Raw genomic sequence first — 20,303 nt, 5'->3', positions numbered from 1 at the left:
TGTCATTTTTATAAATGACCTAGAGGAGGGCGCAGAAGGATGGGTGAGTAAATTTGCAGACGACACTAAAGTCGGTGGAGTTGTAGACAGTGCGGAAGGATGTTGCAGGTTACAGAGGGACATAGATAAGCTGCAGAGCTGGGCTGAGAGGTGGCAAATGGAGTTTAATGTGGAGAAGTGTGAGGTGATTCACTTTGGAAAGAATAACAGGAATGCGGAATATTTGGCTAATGGTAAAATTCTTGGTAGTGTAGATGAGCAGAGGGATCTCGGTGTCCATGTACATAGATACCTGAAAGTTGCCACCCAGGTTGATAGGGCTGTGAAGAAGGCCTATGGTGTGTTGGCCTTTATTGGTAGAGGGATTGAGTTCCGGAGCCATGAAGTCATGTTGCAGTTGTACAAAACTCTAGTACGGCTGCATTTGGAGTACTGCGTACAGTTCTGGTCGCCTCATTATAGGAAGGACGTGGAAGCTTTGGAACGGGTGCAGAGGAGATTTACCAGGATGTTGCCTGGTATGGAGGGAAAATCTTATGAGGAAAGGCTGATGGACTTGAGGTTGTTTTCGTTAGAGAGAAGGTTAAGAGGTGACTTAATAGAGGCGTACAAAATGATCAGAGGGTTAGATAGGGTGGACAGCGAGAGCCTTCTCCCGCGGATGGAGGTGGCTAGCACGAGGGGACATAGCCTTAAATTGAGGGGTAATAGATATAGGACAGAGGTCAGAGGTGGGTTTTTTACGCAAAGAGTGGTGAGGCCGTGGAATGCCCTACCTGCAACAGTAGTGAACTCGCCAACATTGAGGGCATTTAAAAGTTTATTGGATAAGCATATGGATGATAAGGGCATAGTGTAGGTTAGATGGCCTTTAGTTTTTTTCCATGTCGGTGCAACATCGAGGGCCGAAGGGCCTGTACTGCGCTGTATCGTCCTATGTTCTATGTTCTGTACCAACTTGGAAATTTTTTGGTTGAATTCCCTTTGTCTCAAAATGGGAGAATTCTGCCTAAGATTTGAATTGTCAGCAACCACAGGTGCGATTCTACGGCCTTGTTGCCCTCTCACTTGAGCGAAACAAGGCTGGTGAATAGCGGGAGAGACTGAAATCGAGAACCCCGCCTGGCAATCAGTTTGCAGTGCAACCAGCTCGCTCCCATAGGCAAAATTGGAATCTTGCCATAGTGTGGAGGGAAACCAATTATCACCACTTCAGCCCTATTTCCAAACAATTAATGGAAGCCACTCCTTATCCAACGACCTCTCATCATTCATCAGCCTCCCCAGCAAATGGACAACTGGGAAGGGGGGGGGGGGGGGGGGCTGGGAGGACAACTGGGAGAGGGGGGGGGGCTGGGAGGACAACTGGGGAGGGGGGGGCGGGCGCTGGGAGGACAACTGGGAGGGGCAACAGCACGCAGCACCACCATGCCAACCTCTAGATCTGCATACCCATTCTGGGGACAACCCCTGTCCCTGCCCATCTGCCCCACCGACCACCCATAACCCCTATTGACTGCCAAGACCTCTGGACGATAGCTGAGGGCTATCACTAATAGCGAACTGGCAAACCACTTAACGTGGTTAAGTGAGCACTTCACACAAATCAAGTAATTAAGTCTTTAGGTTCAGGTCCAGAAGGAGCAACTGGAGAGAGGGATAATCACAGGTTAAAGAGATGTGAATTGTCTCAAGGCAGGACAGTTGTTACGATTTTGCATGCCCAGGCCAGATGGTTGGGGGTGAATGTAATGTGATATGAATCCAAGGTCCCGTTTGAGGCCATACTCATGTGTGTGGAACTTGGCTATAAGTTGCTGCTCGGCGATTCTGCGTTGTCGCGCGTCCTGAAGGCCGCCTTGGAGAACGCTTACCCGAAGATCAGAGGCTGAATGCCCTTGACTGCTGAAATGTTCCCCGACTGGAGGGGAACATTCCTTACCTGCAAAGACTTGCATTCAAAGTATTGTATTGCATCTTTGACTTTGTCCATGGATATGTTTCTGGAACCCACCTCTTCATTCACCTGAGGAAGGAGCAGCACTCCGAAAGCTAGTGATTCGAAACAAATCTGTTGGACTTTAACCTGGTGTTGCAAGACTTCATACTGTGCTCACCACAGTCCAATGCCGACATCTCCATATCTGAGCCGGTAGGTTGTGGGTTCAAGTACCACTTCAGAGATGAGCACGTAGACACTTCCGAAATCTCAGTGCCGTAATGAGGGAGTGCTGAATTGTTGGAGGTGTTGTTTTCAACAGACATCTTAATCCCTTCTGCTCTCCCAAGTGGACATAAACATCCCACAGCATGTTTCACATAAGGGCATGACGGTTCTCCTGATGTTCTGGCCAATATTTACACCTCAATCAAAATCCAAAACAGATGACTAATACAAACGCAAAATACTGGGGATGCTGGAAATCTAAAGTGTAACCAGAAAACGTTGAATACACTCAGGACTGATAAAAGGCATGTGTTCGGGTTGGTTATGTTGCAAATGTATTTCTATTGTGCTCAGAGTGGGCTAGGGTGTGAAGAATAAATAAACCAGCAGTGGTTGCTTAGCAACTGGGTCCTTGTAAGGTACAGAAGCATTTAACTTTTAATTAGCTAATTTGATTGCAGTTGAAGACATGTGGTGACAGACGGCAGCAATTTGTTTAGAATGCAAGAGAAGGAACATCTCTCTCAGCTTTGCTAGATGAAAAGCCATGGAGTCATTGTTAAGAAAACTAGTGCAGAGATCTGAAGAGCAGCTAGTTAAGGAAGCTAAAGAAATGAGGAGAAATGTTCCAGAAGTCTGGAGTTAAGTAAACAGAGACCATGCGATTGTTCAGAAGAATTCAAGGTAGAGTAAACAAAGTGTCTGAGTTAAAGAGACAATTGCAGTAACTAGATGTAACATGGGACAACAGACTTCAGAAGTAGATGAAATGTTTAATGCCATTTTAATACAGTCTGGGAATCAAGAGTTAAGCAATTGTGAGCAGTTTGCTCAGGAGTCAAGACAAATAAATCCTGAAGGGGTAGGTGTAGAATCCTGGTCTGGATTTGCTATTAAAAGTGGAGTGAAAGCTTTGTTTAAAAGTATGATTTGGAAAACCTGGTCGGGAGTTTGGAATGCAAACGGCTAACGGAAAGCATAATTATGAGAGATGATTTTAAAGCATGTTTTCGGGAGTGAAACCTCATGTGACAATCATCTGGAGGATTCTGGGGAGACATCCACAATGGAGGGTGTATTTGCCCATTCTTGTGTGTTTAAAAGGGACTTTGTGTTCACAAAAGCATTGTAGATTAAGATGTACTTTGTTGTCCGTGTTAATCTTAAAACCTTAATGTAATTGGGATGGGGGAGTAAAAGGGTATTATTATCCAATTTTTCCATGATTAATAAATATATTTTTCTTGTTGTTAAAACTAATTAGCGGTCCCGTGACTATGTTCCTCCATGCTTCATAAAATCCAAAAAATAAAAGTTACAGTATTTTGAGCCAGGGTTCGATTCCGGGATCTTCCCATCCAGTTGTAATATCAACTGGGACCGTAACACTAAACAGATGATGTTGTCATTTCTTTCATTGCTATGTGCAAGTTTGCTGTTTACTACAACCATGACTGCAGCTCAAAAATACTACATTGGCTGTAAAACGCTTTTGGACATACGGAGGTATGAAAGGCGTCATATAAGTAAAAGTTCTTTCCTGATTTGGGATCCATAACACACTTCCGCACAAAGTGACTCGAAACAAACCAGGCAGTTAATCAGAAATGACCAGGACTTTGCTATGAAATTGATTTAAAGATTCCTGATACAATTCTCCATTACGATAAGATAAATAAAATAAAACATGTCTTCATCTCTTAATCTCAATCTTTCTCGATGAAAGGAATATATATATATCGTGCACACTTACCTGGAAGGAATTAAGCACAACAAAGATATATGCAAGAGCAATACTGAGGTGGACTAATACCCCACAAAACCAGGTCAGACCCAACACTGGCAGAAGGATCACCACTGGCTTGATGGCTGCCCTGTAAACAAAGGAAACATTGCAAAGCAAACTTTTCACACGTTATATACAGAATAAAGTTAACATAAGAACATAAGAACTAGGAGCAGGAGTAGGCCATCTGGCCCCTCGAGCCTGCTCCGCCATTCAATTAGATCATGGCTGATCTTTTGTGGACTCAGCTCCACTTTCCGGCCCGAACACCATAACCCTTAATCCCTTTATTCTTCAAAAAACTATCTATCTTTACCTTAAAAACATGTAATGAAGGAGCCTCAACTGCTTCACTGGGCAAGGAATTCCATAGATTCACAACCCTTTGGGTGAAGAAGTTCCTCCTAAACTCAGTCCTAAATCTACTTCCCCTTATTTTGAGGCTATGTCCCCTAGTTCTGCTGTCACCCGCCAGTGGAAACAACCTGCCCGCATCTATCCTATCTATTCCCTTCATAATTTTAAATGTTTCTAAAAGATCCCCCCTCATCCTTCTAAATTCCAACGAGTACAGTCCCAGTCTACTCAACCTCTCCTCATAATCCAACCCCTTCAGCTCTGGGATTAACCTAGTGAATCTCCTCTGCACACCCTCCAGCGCCAGTACGTCCTTTCTCAAGTAAGGAGACCAAAACTGAACACAATACTCCAGGTGTGGCCGCACTAACACCTTATACAATTGCAACATAAACTCCCTAGTCTTAAACTCCATCCCTCTAGCAATGAAGGACAAAATTCCAATTGCCTTCTTAATCACCTGTTGCACTTGTAAACCAACCTTCTGTGACTCATGCACTAGCACACCCAAGTCTCTCTGAACAGCGGCATGCTTTAATATTTTATCGTTTAAATAATAATCCCGTTTGCTGTTATTCCTACCAAAATGGATAACCTCACATTTGTCAACATTGTATTCCATCTGCCAGACCCTAGCCCATTCACTTAACCTATCCAAATCCCTCTGCAGACTTCCAGTATCCTCTGCACTTTTCGCTTTACCACTCATCTTAGTGTCATCTGCAAACTTGGACACATTGCCCTTGGTCCCCAACTCAAATCATCTATGTAAATTGTGAACAATTGTGGGCCCAACACGGATCCCTGAGGGACACCACTAGCTACTGATTGCCAACCAGAGAAACACCCATTTATCCCAACTCTTTGCTTTCTATTAATTAACCAATCCTCTATCCATGCTACTACTTTACCCTTAATGCCATGCATCTTTATCTTATGCAGCAACCTTTTGTGTGGCACCTTGTCAAAGGCTTTCTGGAAATCCAGATATACCACATCCATCGGCTCCCCGTTATCTACTGCACTGGTAATGTCCTCAAAAAATTCCACTAAATTAGTTAGGCATGACCTGCCCTTTACGAACCCATGCTGCGTCTGCCCAATGGGACAATTTCTATCCAGATGCCTCGCAATTTCTTCCTTGATGATAGATTCCAGCATCTTCCCTACTACCGAAGTTAAGCTCACTGGCCTATAATTTCCTGTTTTCTGCCTACCTCCTTTTTTAAACAGTGGCGTCACGTTGAAATAAATGTAGTCATCCTTTATCTATAAATCTATAAATCCAAAAAGCTCAGAACGATAGGGAATAAGGCCAGCAGCAGCAGCAGCCTGGGAGGGGGGGGGGGGTTTATCAGTTGTTAATATTTTCTGTTATTTATATTTTGTAAAAATCTGAATTAAAAAAAAAAAAATTTAAATCCAAAAAGCTAACACATCCAAAAATCGCACTATTTTTGAACCTCATCAAACTTTATTGTGGGATGTTCCTGACCCAAGACGACATCAATTGAGCCGACCACACCTGCCTGACCTTTAGCAATTGTTTGTCTGAAAATCGACACTCTGAAATCTCTGTTACAAGCAGAATTGCAGGTGGTGCCACAGGTGGAAACTTACTGCTCTGTATTTATTATTTGGGCAGCACGGTAGCATTGTGGATAACACAATTGCTTCACAGCTCCAGGGTCCCAGGTTCGATTCCGGCTTGGGTCACTGCCTGTGCGGAGTCTGCACATCCTCCCCGTGTCTGCGTGGGTTTCCTCCGGGTGCTCTGGTTTCCTCCCACAGTCCAAAGATGTGCAGGTTAGGTGGATTGGCCATGATAAATTGCCCTTAGTGTCCAAAATTGCCCTTAGTGTTGGGTGAGGTTACTGGGTTATGGGGATAGGGTGGAGGTGTTGACCTTGGGTAGGGTGCTCTTTCCAAGAGCCGGTGCAGACTCGGTCGGCCGAATGGTCTCCGTCTGCACTGTAAATTCTATGATGATTCCGTGATATATCTTACTTTTCTAGCCATTTTAATTACTTTAGATTATAGCTCGCATAGGTTTAGGCTATTGAAATGAAAATCGCTTATTGTCACGAGTAGGCTTCAATGAAGTTACTGTGAAAAGCCCCTAGTCGCCACATTCCGGCGCCTGTCCGGGGAGGCTGGTACGGGAATCAAACCGTGCTGCTGGCCTGCTTGGTCTGCTTTAAAAGCCAGCGATTTAGCCGAGTGAGCTAAACCAGCCCCTGTAATGCAAGTTGCCCATGGCTTATATGTGGTATCCAAAAACCAAAATTATTTGAAACATGATCGTCCCTGAGGTTTTCGTATAACGGATACGCGACCTGCACTCGCAAACATTTCAAGAATATTTTAAAACTTCATTCATTTGATAGGGGTGTCCCTGGCTAGGTAAGCATTTTTGCCCACTCCCAATTGCCCTTGAAAAGTTGGGGGTGAGCTGTCTTCTTGAACCGCTGCAGTCCATGTGATGTAGGTCCATCCACAGTGCTGTTAGGGAGGGAGCTCCAGGAGTTTGACCCAGCAACACTGAAGGAGCGGCAATATATTTCCAAGTCTGGATGGAAAGTGGATTGGAGGGAAACTTACAGATCGTGGCGGTGTTCCCATGTGCCTGCTGCCCTTGTTCTTCTAGACAGTAGAATCAGTAAATTATTACAACAATGTGATTTAACTGATTTTACCCAGCAGCATTTTGTGGGTTATAATTTAAGATTCTGCTATAGCTGATGCAATAAGAACAACTTGCATTTATATTGGAAGAGTACTTCCTGTTCATTTCCTTTGTTCCCATTTCATTTATTTATTATTTTTGGCCCATAATCGGAATCTGCCTTTAAGCAGAAGACCCAAGCTGAAGCAGCCTGCTGGGACATTATGTTCCCAGGTTTTATGTTTGGAAAGGAGAGGCCAAACTCGTTAGGCCAAATGAATCTCAGGAACCAGTTTTTAAGGAAGTCAGATCGACTGGCTAACTGGTGGGCGGGGCAGGGACAGTGTTCTGCCTGACAACAGTCAACAATTGATTCCTGCTAGGTTGTTTGTTTTTCCAGAGAGAACCTGCCAGACACATTTGACCCTCAAAGAAAGAGGAGTTGTTTCCTCTCCCTCTCTCAGCTGCCGGTTGCCTGCATTGAGTCTGCAGTGAAGATCATTACAAGCTGAATGAAAATAAAGTACTCAACTGAAGGCCTAACTTTAAGAAAGGAACAAACTGGAAGACATCCATCTGAATCAAAGATCCATATCCCACCTCTCAACCACCCTTTCCCCTCTATGTTGTTTATCTGCGTGTGTGTATGTATTTAGTGAGTGGGGAGGGGGGAGTTAGAAAGGGGGGTGGTTGTGAATCAGATAGTAGATAGCCAGTTGTAATTTTTGCCTACTTTTTTTTACAATAACTGCTAATAATAAAAGATGACTTGCATTTAAATGTTATAAACCTAGTGACTGTTGTCAATTTAACTCAACCAAAGCCAAGGGTATTAATAGAAAATCTAATTTCACCTGTGTTCCACATCGGGGTCAAGTGGGGCTGGAATTGAGCGCATATTAGCCCAGGGTGTCGTACCAATATAGTGCCTTTAATGTTGAAAAGTGTCCCAAAGCACCATACAGGAGCATTGTAAAACACAATTACACTGAACCACAAAAGGAGATATTAGGTCAGACGACCAAAAGCTTGGTCAAAGAATAGGTTCAGTTGACAAAAAGTGGGCCAAAGTGCAGATATTTTAGTGGCTGATGAAATTAAAAGATTGATCAAAGAGATATGTTTTAAGAAGCGAGAAGTTAAGAGACAAAAATATTCAGAGAGAGAATTTCGGAGCTTAAGGCATAGCTGCCAAGGACATGGCCACCAACGCAGGGGCGAAGAGAGGTTTGTGTTCCACAAGAGGCCAGTGTTGGAGACTCAAATCGTTCTCAGGTTTCTGTAGGAGGCTACAGAGCAAATAAAGTGCAAGGTGTAAGATCTTGATAATTCTACTAGTTTTTAGAAACTGTAACATATTTGGAACGTATTCCTTAACCACTTTTAAAAAGGTCAGTTTGAATTTATGTTGTATAATTAACAGGCAAGTTACTGGGGAACAGGAAGGAGTTATTTGTGAAGAAACAAAATTGTTTTATTGTTTTACAATTGAGGTCCTTTGAACCTTGAGCTGAAGCAGCTATGTGCTGTTTTAATGGCCACAATACAATTATGTGCTTTTTAAAATCAGTTTTAAGGAATGGTTCAAAGCAATCTGAACTTAGGATGGTACTATGTTTAAACAAACCATGTATTGCTTCAATTGATCTCTGGGTCTTGAATTAAAATATGTTGACAAGAGAATGTGACTTTATTCATAGCTTCTTTATATCTGGAAGAAATATGTTATTTGTTTGTAATGAAATATAAACTTCTAACCAAGTAAGAAATAGAGCTGTGTCTCTGTTTACAACTCATGAAGTAGGGGAGAAGAGATGAGGACTTGTCTTTAGTCTACATGGCTCTAGTAACAGAGTGACACAAGATGATTTGAATCTTATAGCCGATAGAGGAGGTGAATATGGACCATTTCCGAAAAAGGAAGAGCTGAATAATAATAATAATAATTACTTATTGTCACAAGTAAGCTTTAATGAAGAATGACATTTTGAATGGGACAGGGCATGCAGGAACAGTATCTATAAGAGTATCACATAGACAATTACGGGCAGCACGGTAGCATAGTGGTTAGCATCAATGCTTCACAGCTCCAGGGTCCCAGGTTCGGTTCCCGGCTGGGTCACTGTCTGTGCGGAGTCTGCATGTCCTCCCCGTGTGTGCGTGGGTTTCCTCCGGGTGCTCCGGTTTCCTACCACAGTCCAAACATAGAACATAGAACAGTACAGCACAGAACAGGCCCTTCGGCCCTCGATATTGTGCCGAGCAATGATCACCCTACTCAAACCCACGTATCCACCCTATACCCGTTACCCAACAGCCCCCCCCCCCCTTAACCTTACTTTTTAGGACACTATGGGCAATTTAGCATGGCCAATCCACCTAACCCGCACATCTTTGGACTGTGGGAGGAAACCGGAGCACCCGGAGGAAACCCACGCACAGACGGGGAGGACGTGCAGACTCCACACAGACAGTGACCCAGCCGGGAATCGAACCTGGGACCCTGGAGCTGTGAAGCATTTATGCTAACCACCACGCTACCGTGCTGCCCAGGTGCGGGTTAGGTGGATTGGCCATGCTAAATTGCCCGTAGTGTCCTAAAAAGTAAGGTTAAGGGGGAGTTGTTGGGTTACGGGTATAGGGTGGATACGTGAGTTTGAGTGGGGTGATCATTGCTCGGCACAACATCGAGGGCCGAAGTTCTGTGCTGTACTGTTCTAAAAAAAAATACACCCTTGTAGGAGAATATCCACACCACAATGAATGTCAATGAAAAGAGACTACAAATTGACATAGCAACCTAAAACAGATGCTAGAAAACTGTGAGATTGACAGGGTCAAATGGGTTGATGGCAGTTGCCAATTATCTGACTGACTGGCTGATAGAAAAAGGGGCTAGACTGAAGACGTTATTAGAAATTGTTAAAGAGGGGCTGGTTTAGCACAGGGCTAAATCGCTGGCTTTGAAGGCAAGCCAGCAGCACGGTTCAATTCCCGTACCAGCTCCCCGAACAGGCGCCGGAATATGGTGACTAGGGGCTTTTCACAGTAACTTCATTTGAAGCCGACTTGTGACAATAAGCCATTTTCATTTCAACATTCCTATTAGGAAGGCAATGTGAGCATTGTATAACTACTTTTTTAATATAAGGAGGAATAAGGCGTATTTATTGTAGAAAAGAAAATATATAAATTTGTGTTATAGTTATTTAGGGGGGATCTGTTAGCAAAGAGTTAATGATTCCCAGTGCTTATGTTAGAATTTGTGCTTTAATTGTTTAATAGACCACACTTATTGTCTGATAGACGGCATATTGGAAAAGTGATTGTTGAACATGATATGCATGTGAGGCAAAGAAGCCAAGACTTATTTTCTAGTTCTTATTATAGTGTTACCATCGGAGCTTAACATATGTACTGAGTTACAAGTAAACATACCTACTTATGCATCAGGAACAGAAGTAGGCTGTTTGACCTCTTGAATCTGCTCTGCCATTTGATATGATCATGGTTGATCTGACTGTGGCCTCAACTCCTCTTTCCTGCCCACCTCTTATATCCTTTGACTCCCTTATCAATCAAGAATCTATGTGACTCTACCTTAAAAATATTTAACAGCACTGCCTCCACCACTCTCTGGGAAAGAGAATTGCATAGACGCATTGCCTTTTAGAGGAAAATAATTTTCATGACCTCCATCTAAAATGGGAGGACTTCATTTTTAAATGGGAGGCACTTCATTTTTAAACTATGTCCCCAAGTTCTAGTCTCTGTTGCAAGAGAAAACATATTTTCAGCATCCACCCTGCCCTGTCAGGATCTTGTATGCTTCAATAAGATTGTCTCTCCTTCTTATTTCCAATGGAAACAGTCACAATCTGTCCAATCTTTCCTCATAAGATAACCCCTTCATCCCAGGAATCAGTTAAGAGAACCTTCTCTGAACTGCTTCTAATGCAATAGTAGTCTTTCATAAATAATGAGGCCAAAACCTAACAGCACTCAGATGTAGTCTCACTAATGTCCTGTACAACCGTGGCTAAACGTCCCTACTTTTATATTCCATTTCCCTTGCAATAAATGAGAACATTCCATTTGCTTTCCTAACACTTGCTGTACCTGCACACTAATCTTTTGCTATTTGTGTACCAGGACACTCAGATCCCTCTGTAACTCAGAGTTCCACAGTCTCTCATCTCATGTATATACGCTGATTTTTTAAAAATTTCTTTGTGTCAAAGTGAACAAGTTCACATTTCCCCTCATTATATTTCATCTGCCAAAGTTATTCCCACTCATTTAACCTAACTACATCCCTTTGCAGACTTCTGTCCTCTTCATAGTTTATTTTCTCATCTATCTTGGTGTCATCAGCAAGCTTAACAACCATGAATTCAGCTCCTCTAATAATTGAGATTAACTGATCCCTGTGCACTTTATTTGTTCAATTTTGCCTCACAGAGCAGGCAGCTGGGTGGTTGGTGAGTGAGGGAATCTTCCTCTAGTTTTGTTTGCATTTGGCCTTTAACTAAACATGATCATTTAAGTTAAGTTGAAATTTCACCAGCCATAACAAGCTCTCTATTTGTGAGCAGCTGTACTTAGTTAATTAGGTGACCAGCTTAATCTAGTTTGTAGCAGCACTGATTCATCTGAGTCTCAGTTTGTACAAATACAGGGCCCTTAGTGCAAGTTGCATGGAATGTGACTTCCCAGAATGAGAAGCTGGGGGCGCGATTCTCCGCTGCCCACGACGGGTCGGAGAATAGCGGGAGGGCGCCCCCGACGTTTTTCATGCCCTCCCGCTATTCCCCCCCCCCCCCCACAACCGTGCCAAGGGGGGCATGGGCCTGCGATCGGTGCCCACCAATCGCGGGCAGTGCGTCTTTCTCAGAATCAGTCCGCGGGGCGGCCGAGGGAGATGACGGCCCCGCGCATGCGCGGGTTGGAGCCGTCCAACCCGCGCATGCGCGGCTGACGCTTGCCGCGCGGACTTAGTGACGGTCGCTAAGGCCGCGATGCCGTGCTTCACGGGGCCCCACTGCTAGCCCCGCCTGGGGGGGAGAATCGGGTCCCGGGAGGGGGCGCGGAGGCTGCCGTGAAACACGGCCAGTTTCACGGCAGCCTTTACGATTCGCCGCATTTGCGGAGAATCGCGCCCAGGGAGTTTGGTGAATAGGGAAAGGAGATGCTCTTTTGGTGAAGAGGGAAAGGAGATGCTATTTTCTTTTTCTAACTTTCTCAGTCTCCGATAATTGATTCTTACTTTGGTACAGAGGAAGAAGCTACTTGGGGGGGTAACTGATAAATTGTTCTACTTATAATAATTAGTTCGTAAAAATAAAAACACTAAACTGGGTCACTGTCTGTGCGGAGTCTGCACGTCCTCCGCGTGTGTGCGTGGGTTTCCTCCGGGTGCTCTGGTTTCCTCCCACAGTCCAAAGATGTGCGGGTTAGGTGGATTGGCCATGCTAAATTGCCCGTAGTGTCCTAAAATGTAAGGTTAAGGGGGGCTTGTTGGGTTACGGGTATGGGGTGGATACGTGGGTTTGAGTAGGGTGATCATTGCTCGGCACAACATCGAGGGCCGAAGGGCCTGTTCTGTGCTGTACTGTTCTATGTTCTATGTTCTAAAGCATGACAGAGCAGCTCAGCTAAATGGAATGTGCACTCTGTGAAACGTGGGAAGCCATGAACACACCATGTGCCCTGGACAAGCATGTCTACAACAAGTGTCACCAGCTGCAGAAGAAAGGCAGTATAATTTAGGATTGGATGGCATGTGGTACAGTGGTTAGCACTGGGACAGTGGCGCTGAGGACCCGGGTTTGAACCCCGGCCCTGGGTCACTATACCTGTGTAGTTTGCACATTGTCTGAACCCATGTGCGCGTGGGTTTCACCCCCCACAACCCAACGATGTGCAGCTTCGGCGGATTTTCCACACTAAATTGTCCCTTAATTGGAAAAAAACATTGGAAATTTTTTTTTTTTAAATAATAATTTATGATGGAGAATAAGGAAATGATAGAGAAACTAAGCAATGACTTTATGTCTATGTTCACAGAGGAAGATACAGAAAATCTCCCAAAATGCAAGGGAACTACATAGCTTGTGAAAATAAGAAATTTAAAAGAAATTAATATTAATGAACTCCTACAAATAATGGGATTGATGGTTGGTAAATCCTCTGGGCCTGATGAGCTACATCCCAGAGTATTGAAGGATAGTGGATGTGTTGGCGATTATCTTTCAAAATTCTATTGTTCTGGAAAGGTTCCTGCAGACTGGAAAGTAGCAAACGTATCTCTACTATTTAAGAAGGGAAGGAGAGAGAAAAAAAATCAGAACTACAGATCTATTCGTTTGACATCAAGAATAGTGAAAATGTTCTAATCTACTACAAAGGATGTGACTTGGAAAATAATGATATGATCAAGCAGAGTCAACATGGATTTGTGCAAGGAAAATCCAGTTTGACAAACCTCTTGGATTTTTAAAAAAAGTATATTTATTTGAAATTTTATATAATAACACTAACAATATTACGGACATTCAACAACAAAGATTTACGGGTACAATGTCAAAAAGGTACAAATAAATCCTCAATTAAAAACACAAACTAAAACCTAAACACTATAACTAAACCCCCTAACAGCCGACAGATCCTTAAAAAAGGAAATAAATAGTTGCCATCTAAAGTGGAACTTCCCAACAACCCCCTAATGGTATTTTTTTTTTTAAGTGCAGGAGTGTCATTAACCCAGGCAGGCAGAAGCACTGGGTGGGATGGGAGACCTCCAGCTAAGCAATATCCACCTCTGGGCTACCAGCGCGGCAAAGGTGACAACATCCGCCCTGACTCCAGAGTGAAATGATGGTGAGTCTGAGACCTCCAAATATGGCTACCAATGGACACTGCTCTAGGACCACCCAAAGAATTCTTTATTAATTATCTGCAAGCAGGGACAGAGTGTAACATAGCAACATTTGTGGATGATACTAAAATAGGTGGGAAAGCAGGCAATAAAGAGGAGATACAGATTTTACAGACGGATATAGATAGGCTAGGAGATTGGACCAAAATTTGGCAGATGGAGTTTAATGTGGATGAGTGTGAGGTTATCTATTTTGGCTGAAAAATAGTCAAGCAAATTATTATCTAAATGGAAAGTAGATTCAAAATGCTTCTGGCAAAGGGATCTGGGTGATTTTGTTCATGAATTCAACATTAACACAGGTGCAAAATGTAATAAGAAAGACAAATAGAATGTTCGCATTAATTGCAAAAGGACAGGAGCATAAAAGTAGAGACGTATTGTTGCAATTGGATAGGGTGTTGGTGAGACCACATCTGGAGTATTTTGTCTACTTTTGGTCTGCTTGATTAGAGGCAGGATGAAGTGGCATTGGGCACATTTACAAGGTGACTCACCGGATTGATTCTGGGGATGAAGGGGTTGATGTATGAGGAGAGATTTTGGGCTTATACTTGCTGGAGTTCAAAAGGATGAGAGGGGATCTGATCGAAGTATATTGAATCCTACTGGCTGGGAAATACTGGTTATCCCATGACTCTTGGGAAGTATGAACTCCCCCAATGAGGGGAACAGGGAAATCATTAGCAGTTATACCTGTATAAATAGAGCTGGCCAGTGTGGTACTGGCTGGAGTAGGAAGCAGTGGGGTACTACTGCTGCTATGTATATATAGTTGTAAATAAAGTTATTTTCTGTTTGAATCTACAAACTTGTGCTGGATTCTTTGTGGCCCTCACAAAATATATAAAATACTGAAAGGGATTGATGAAATAAATGTAAACCAAATGTTCCCCCTTGTGGGGCAATCTAGAACAAGAGGTCACAGATATAGGGGCTGTTTAGCACAGGGCTAAATCGCTGGCTTTAAAAGCAGACCAAGCAGGCCAGCAGCATGGTTCGATTCCCATAACAGCCTTCCCGAACAGGCGCCAGAATGTGGTGACTAGGGGCTTTTCACAGTAACTTCATTTGAAGCCTACTTGTGACAATAAGCGATTTTCATTTCAATAGGGGCTGGTTTAACTCACTGGGCTAAATCGCTGGCTTTTAAAGCAGGCCAGCAGCACGGTTCAATTCCCCTACCAGCCTCCCCGGACAGGCGCTGGAATGTGGCGACTAGGGGCTTTTCACAGTAACTTCATTGAAGCCTATTCGTGACAATAAGCGTTTTTCATTTTCATTTTTTTTCACATAGGTTGAGAGGCGCTAGATTTAAAACTGAGATGAGGAGGTACGACGTCTCAGAGGGTGGTGAATCTGTAGAACTCGCTGCCCCATAGCGTGATGGAGTCTGAATCATTAAATGGTTTCAAGAGGGACACAGATATACTTCTAATTTTAAAAAATGGGTTTAAGGGAGATGGGGAACAGGTAGGGAGTTAGCTTTGAGACCAGGAAGAGATCAGCCGTGATCTGATTGAATAGCAGAGCAGGCTCGAAGGGCTGAATTGCCTACTTCTGCTCCTAATTCCTATGTTCCTACCCTCGCCCTATCCAATGAGGCGGGATCTGACAAAAGAATATAGCTACATAAGTCTGAAATAGATCCTTCGCCAGGTTGAGCCAAGAATAAAACCTTCTTCAGCAAGGAGGAGGGCGGGGCCAAAAGAAAGGAAGGAAAAACTTTACGGGAAAAGTCACAAATTTGAAAATAACGTAAGAGACTAGAATTGGGCAACTGAAATTGGCCAGCCAGCTCTGTAAAACTGGCAAATCTCCAGGTCCCTAAAATACTCAAGTCCCTTTGCTTTCCAAGATTTAAATGAAAGGATCAAACCAGAATGTAAGAAGTGGTTGTGACGTTCTCTACTTTGTCACAATGTCTTGAGTACGTAGTGTTGAACAAAGAACATCAAGCTAAGTAAATAAACAAGGTGATTTATTTACACTACTTAAATAAGATTTAAGCAAGTTCCTAGGTAAAAGGATACTAAACTAAACTATACGATGCTATGCAACTAATCTCTCTCACGCCTCAACACTTTCTCCCAGAAGTCACATGATGTTTATATGATTGCACTTTATTCCCAACTGGTGGTGAGAAGTATTAACATGAAATTGTTAACCCTTTATTATTACAGAGGTGATTATTAAAAACAGGGGCTAAAGAAGACAGTGAAAAAAGCTGAAGTGCTGTCAAAGGGGGGGGGGGGGGGGGGGGGGGGGTGTTCACCAGAAAACACTCGCTGTTACCCAAGTTCAATTTCTAACCAGAGAAGCACCCAAATGTATCTTCATTATGCTATCCATTGTTAAGGGCCGGGTTTTAAAAATTCCAAAGTGTATTATGGAATTCACCTGACCTATAACTTTTCGTTGAATTTGGCTAGGATGAGCACAAGAGCCTTCACGTGTGGTGTGATTCAACAGTCTTCCCAGACACTTTAATCAAAGTAAGCTTTATTCTAAAAACTGAGTTAACATGCATATAAACACGCAAGAATTTTTATCAATTACAAACATAAAGACACCCCACAGCTACAGTAATCTATGTACATAACACTTAATAAACACCCCCTTAACTGTTCCAATTCAAAAACAAAATCCCATAAACCAAAACCCCTGTTCAAGAGCGTGGCCCAGCACTCTGCATTCTCACTTGAATAAGACTGGCTTTCCCTATGATTCTGACCCTGTCTCACCAGCAGGTTAAAACCTTTCTGAAAGCAAACTATATCTTTAGTTACCAAAATGGCAGGTACCTATAATCAATGTTTTTTTTTACTGGAACAGATATTTAAATTGAAAATAGAGAGAGACAGGCAAAAACACTTCTGTTCTCTGCCGAAACCAAAAACAGCTCACAGAGCCACAGCTCAGCTCCACCCACACAATGACATCACTGAAGCCATGTGATAAGATGAAAACCTTTCTTAAAGGGACATTCCCATGACATTATGGAGGGAGTCAGTCAGAAATATATAGAAGTAGGTCACCTGCATAACACGATACACGATGCACCACCTCATCCCGTCAAATACCCCTCCATTGATCAGAGGCCTTTAACGCTACAGAAAGAAGTTCTATTGGTAAGGCAAACAGAAGTGGGGAAAGAGGGCAGCCCTGTTTAGTGCCCCTACCCAAGGGAAATAATCTGAGTGTAGAGCATTTGTGCGAATGCTGGTAGTATGGGCATTATACAACAGATGAATCCAGGAGGCAAATCTATGGCCAAATCCAAATCTCCCGAGAATCTCGAATAGATAATCCCATTCCACCCTATCAAACACTTTTACAGTGCTGAAAGATACTATAACTTCAAGCTCTATTGCTGGGGAGGGGGAAAGAATAACGTTTAAAAGGCGATGAATATTGGCCGATAATTGTTGGCCCCTCACAAAGCCTGTTTGATCCTCCGAAATTATACCTGGGAAGCAAGGCTCTAGCCAGGGGGCCAGGACCTTATCCAGCAGCTTAACGTCAGTGTTTAGAAGTGAGATGGATCGGTATGAACCACACTTGGCTGGGTCCTCATTCCCCCTTAAGGAGCAAAGAGATTGAGGCTTGAGTGAAGGTCGGAGGCAATGAATCCCAAGACAGTGAGTCATTAAACATGACCAATATTAAGGATATGAGCTGATCTGAGAATTTTCATGTAAAACTCTACCAAGAATCCATCGGCACCCAGGGCCTTGCCAGGTTGCATCAGCCAATACATTTTCAAATCTTGTCCGAGCGTCATGGGGAATCAAATTCACACTCTTGACCATTTCAACAAAAGTTGGCCATGATCGCCTTATCCGCAGGGGGTTCTGACTTGTACAGGTCGCAGTAATAAGATCTAAAATCTGCGTTGACCTGGAGAGGGGCGGAAACAAGATTGCTGAGTACTCAGCCACAACCACCAAAGGGAGGAGAGCCCTATCAAAAATAAAAAAGTTAATCCAGGAATACACATGACGGACATGTGAGAAAAAAATAAAAAAAATGTCTTTGTTGTTCTGGTGCAGAAAGGGCCATGGATCCACCCCTGCCAACGCGGATCCCCCACCGCCCCCCTACCCCGAGCCCCCAATCTGTACCACCCCCACCCCCCTACCCCAGGCCCCCAATCTGTACCATAAAGAGAGGACAAAGCCCTGACCATCCCGGATGGGACAAGCGATGTAGGTTTGAATGGTCTAATTTAGGGTCCAAAACACAGTTCCGGCGAGTCAAGATTGGGGAGAAAGTTTAAAAGAGAATTGATAACATTCGAAGGGCAGCATGGGGGTGCAGTGGCTAGCACTGCTGCTTCATGGCGCTGAGGTCCCGGGTTCGATCCCGGCCCACTGTCGCGTGAAGTTTGCACAGTCTCCCAGTGTCTGCGTGGGTCTCAGCCCCACAACCCAAAAAGATGTGCAGGGTAGGTGGATTGGCCACGTTAAATTACCCCTTAATTGGGGAAATAAAAGAATTGGGTACTCTAAATTTATTTTTAAAAAAGATAAAGTTTGTTCATCCGAGTTAGAGGCATAGACATTAATCATGATTGCTGGAGTGTTCACCAGGGAGCCACAAACAATAACATAACGACCATTAGGGTCAGCTATAATCCGAGAGGAGGAGAATTGAACTCTCTCATTAATTAAAATTTCTGTGTAACTGGCCATGCCATTAAACCTGGAGTGAAAAACCTGCCGGACCCAAATCTTGCGTAACCTGGTCTGGTTCTTGACACACAAGTGGGTCTCCTGCAAGAAGACAACATCGGAGTTTGGGCTCTTAAGATGGGCAAATTACCTCAACCATTTTACTGGGCCATTCAGACCCTGAACATTCCAGGTAAGCAAACAAATTGGAGGTCTCCCACCAGTCCTTAATCCGGAGTCAGCCTTCGCAAAGAAAAGAACCAAAAAAGGGACACTGAAAAGGCAAAGTAAAGAAATTCACCAAAGGTGGCCACCGAGATGACTCGACAAAGAAGAACCCACAAACACCGTCAGCAAACTAACACTAAATCTCCAACTCTGCACCTCAATACCGCCATATTGAAACAGTAAGGTGCGCAATTTAAATGTTCTGCCTTCTGGGCCTATTTTCCAAGTCACTCAGTTTAGCCTTCAAGTGATTTGTTACATTCGATCACGAAGTAACATTGGCTTCTAGAGAAGCGATCCGATCACTGTGGTCTGTTAATGCCGTCTTGATGCCTTTAAATGTGACTCCATGCACATCTGTTCCTTCTGCCAACATGGATTACGTCAAATTATTCCATATTATATTCCATCTTCCATTTCCTTGTCCTCTCACTAAGTCTGTCCAAATCCTTCAGGCAAGATGATACTTGTAACCTGCCCTGCACAAAGTGCATCACATATATAGCTTTACATCTTCCTCACATCACACACTGCTGCCGAGCTTTGTAGCTTTGTATCATCCACAAATTAGGAAATATCACGTTTGGTCCCCACATCCAAATCATTGATATATACTGTGAACAGCTGGGGTGCAAGTACTGATCCTTGGGGTCGCCCACGTCCACAGCCTGCCAACGCGAGAATGGGCCATTGATACCTACTCTGTTTTTTGCCTGTTAGCTGATCTTCAATCCATGACAGTCTGTTGTCTCCTAACCCACCTGTTTTTATTTTGTTAATCAACCTCCTGTGGGGGACTTTATCCAAATACATCTGGAAGTCCAAATATACTACTTCCATCAACTCTCCTTTACCATTTTGTTAGTAACTTTTGCTACTCATCTTTCATGATCTCCCATTGTCTCTACCAGAGATGCCAAATTAGTTTCTGTATGTTTTATGTTTGTCTGGAAGCAGGATGAGGTTCTATTGTTTCTGAGTATCGCCCATCAGCGAGTTCAGCCAGTGACTGACTTTTCATTCTCAATCATCTTTGACTTGTATGCCCAATAAAATAAATCTCACAGGTCTTAGTTAAAGTTTCTGGACATAATTTGGCATTTTCCCTTAATTATTATGATAAATAACCAAGGCAGGTGTGATGGTCAACCGGCAGAAAAATGACAATAACTGTGGGTGGAATGTTGGAGCGTCTTAGGCAAGTAAGTATGTGACGTGTGATTTGACAAAGGGCCATCTGGACTCGAAACGTTAGCTCTTTTCTCTCCCTACAGATGCTGCCAGACCTGCTGAGATTTTCCAGCATTTTCTTTTTTCTGACAGGTGATTTGCTTGTTGATCCATCATAAATGTCAGGACTGTCTCACTAATCAATTTTAAAAAGTCACACTCACACTGAAGTAGATTGTTAGGAATAACAAGGACAGTGGGGAATTGTTAGAAAATATTGTGGAGTGACATAGTAAACATGCTACCACATGTAATAATCG

At 43.4% G+C, this 20,303-nt stretch overlaps 1 protein-coding gene across 1 annotated transcript in view; it reads right to left on the bottom strand.

Annotated features, from left to right (window-relative positions):
* Positions 1–20,303, bottom strand: part of adgrd2 (adhesion G protein-coupled receptor D2) — a 221,947-nt gene that overhangs the window by 97,905 nt on the left and 103,739 nt on the right. Inside the window, exon 19 of the mRNA XM_038781796.1 lies at positions 3,921–4,041. Within this exon, the coding sequence (XP_038637724.1) occupies positions 3,921–4,041 (121 nt within the window). The remainder of the gene's footprint in view (positions 1–3,920; positions 4,042–20,303) is intronic.

The sequence above is a fragment of the Scyliorhinus canicula genome, chromosome 21, assembly GCF_902713615.1.
Source record: "Scyliorhinus canicula chromosome 21, sScyCan1.1, whole genome shotgun sequence".
In the NCBI taxonomy this organism is placed as follows: domain Eukaryota; kingdom Metazoa; phylum Chordata; class Chondrichthyes; order Carcharhiniformes; family Scyliorhinidae; genus Scyliorhinus; species Scyliorhinus canicula.
Note: the sequence above shows the minus strand (reverse complement) of the source record. Positions and strands in the feature narration are given on the sequence as shown.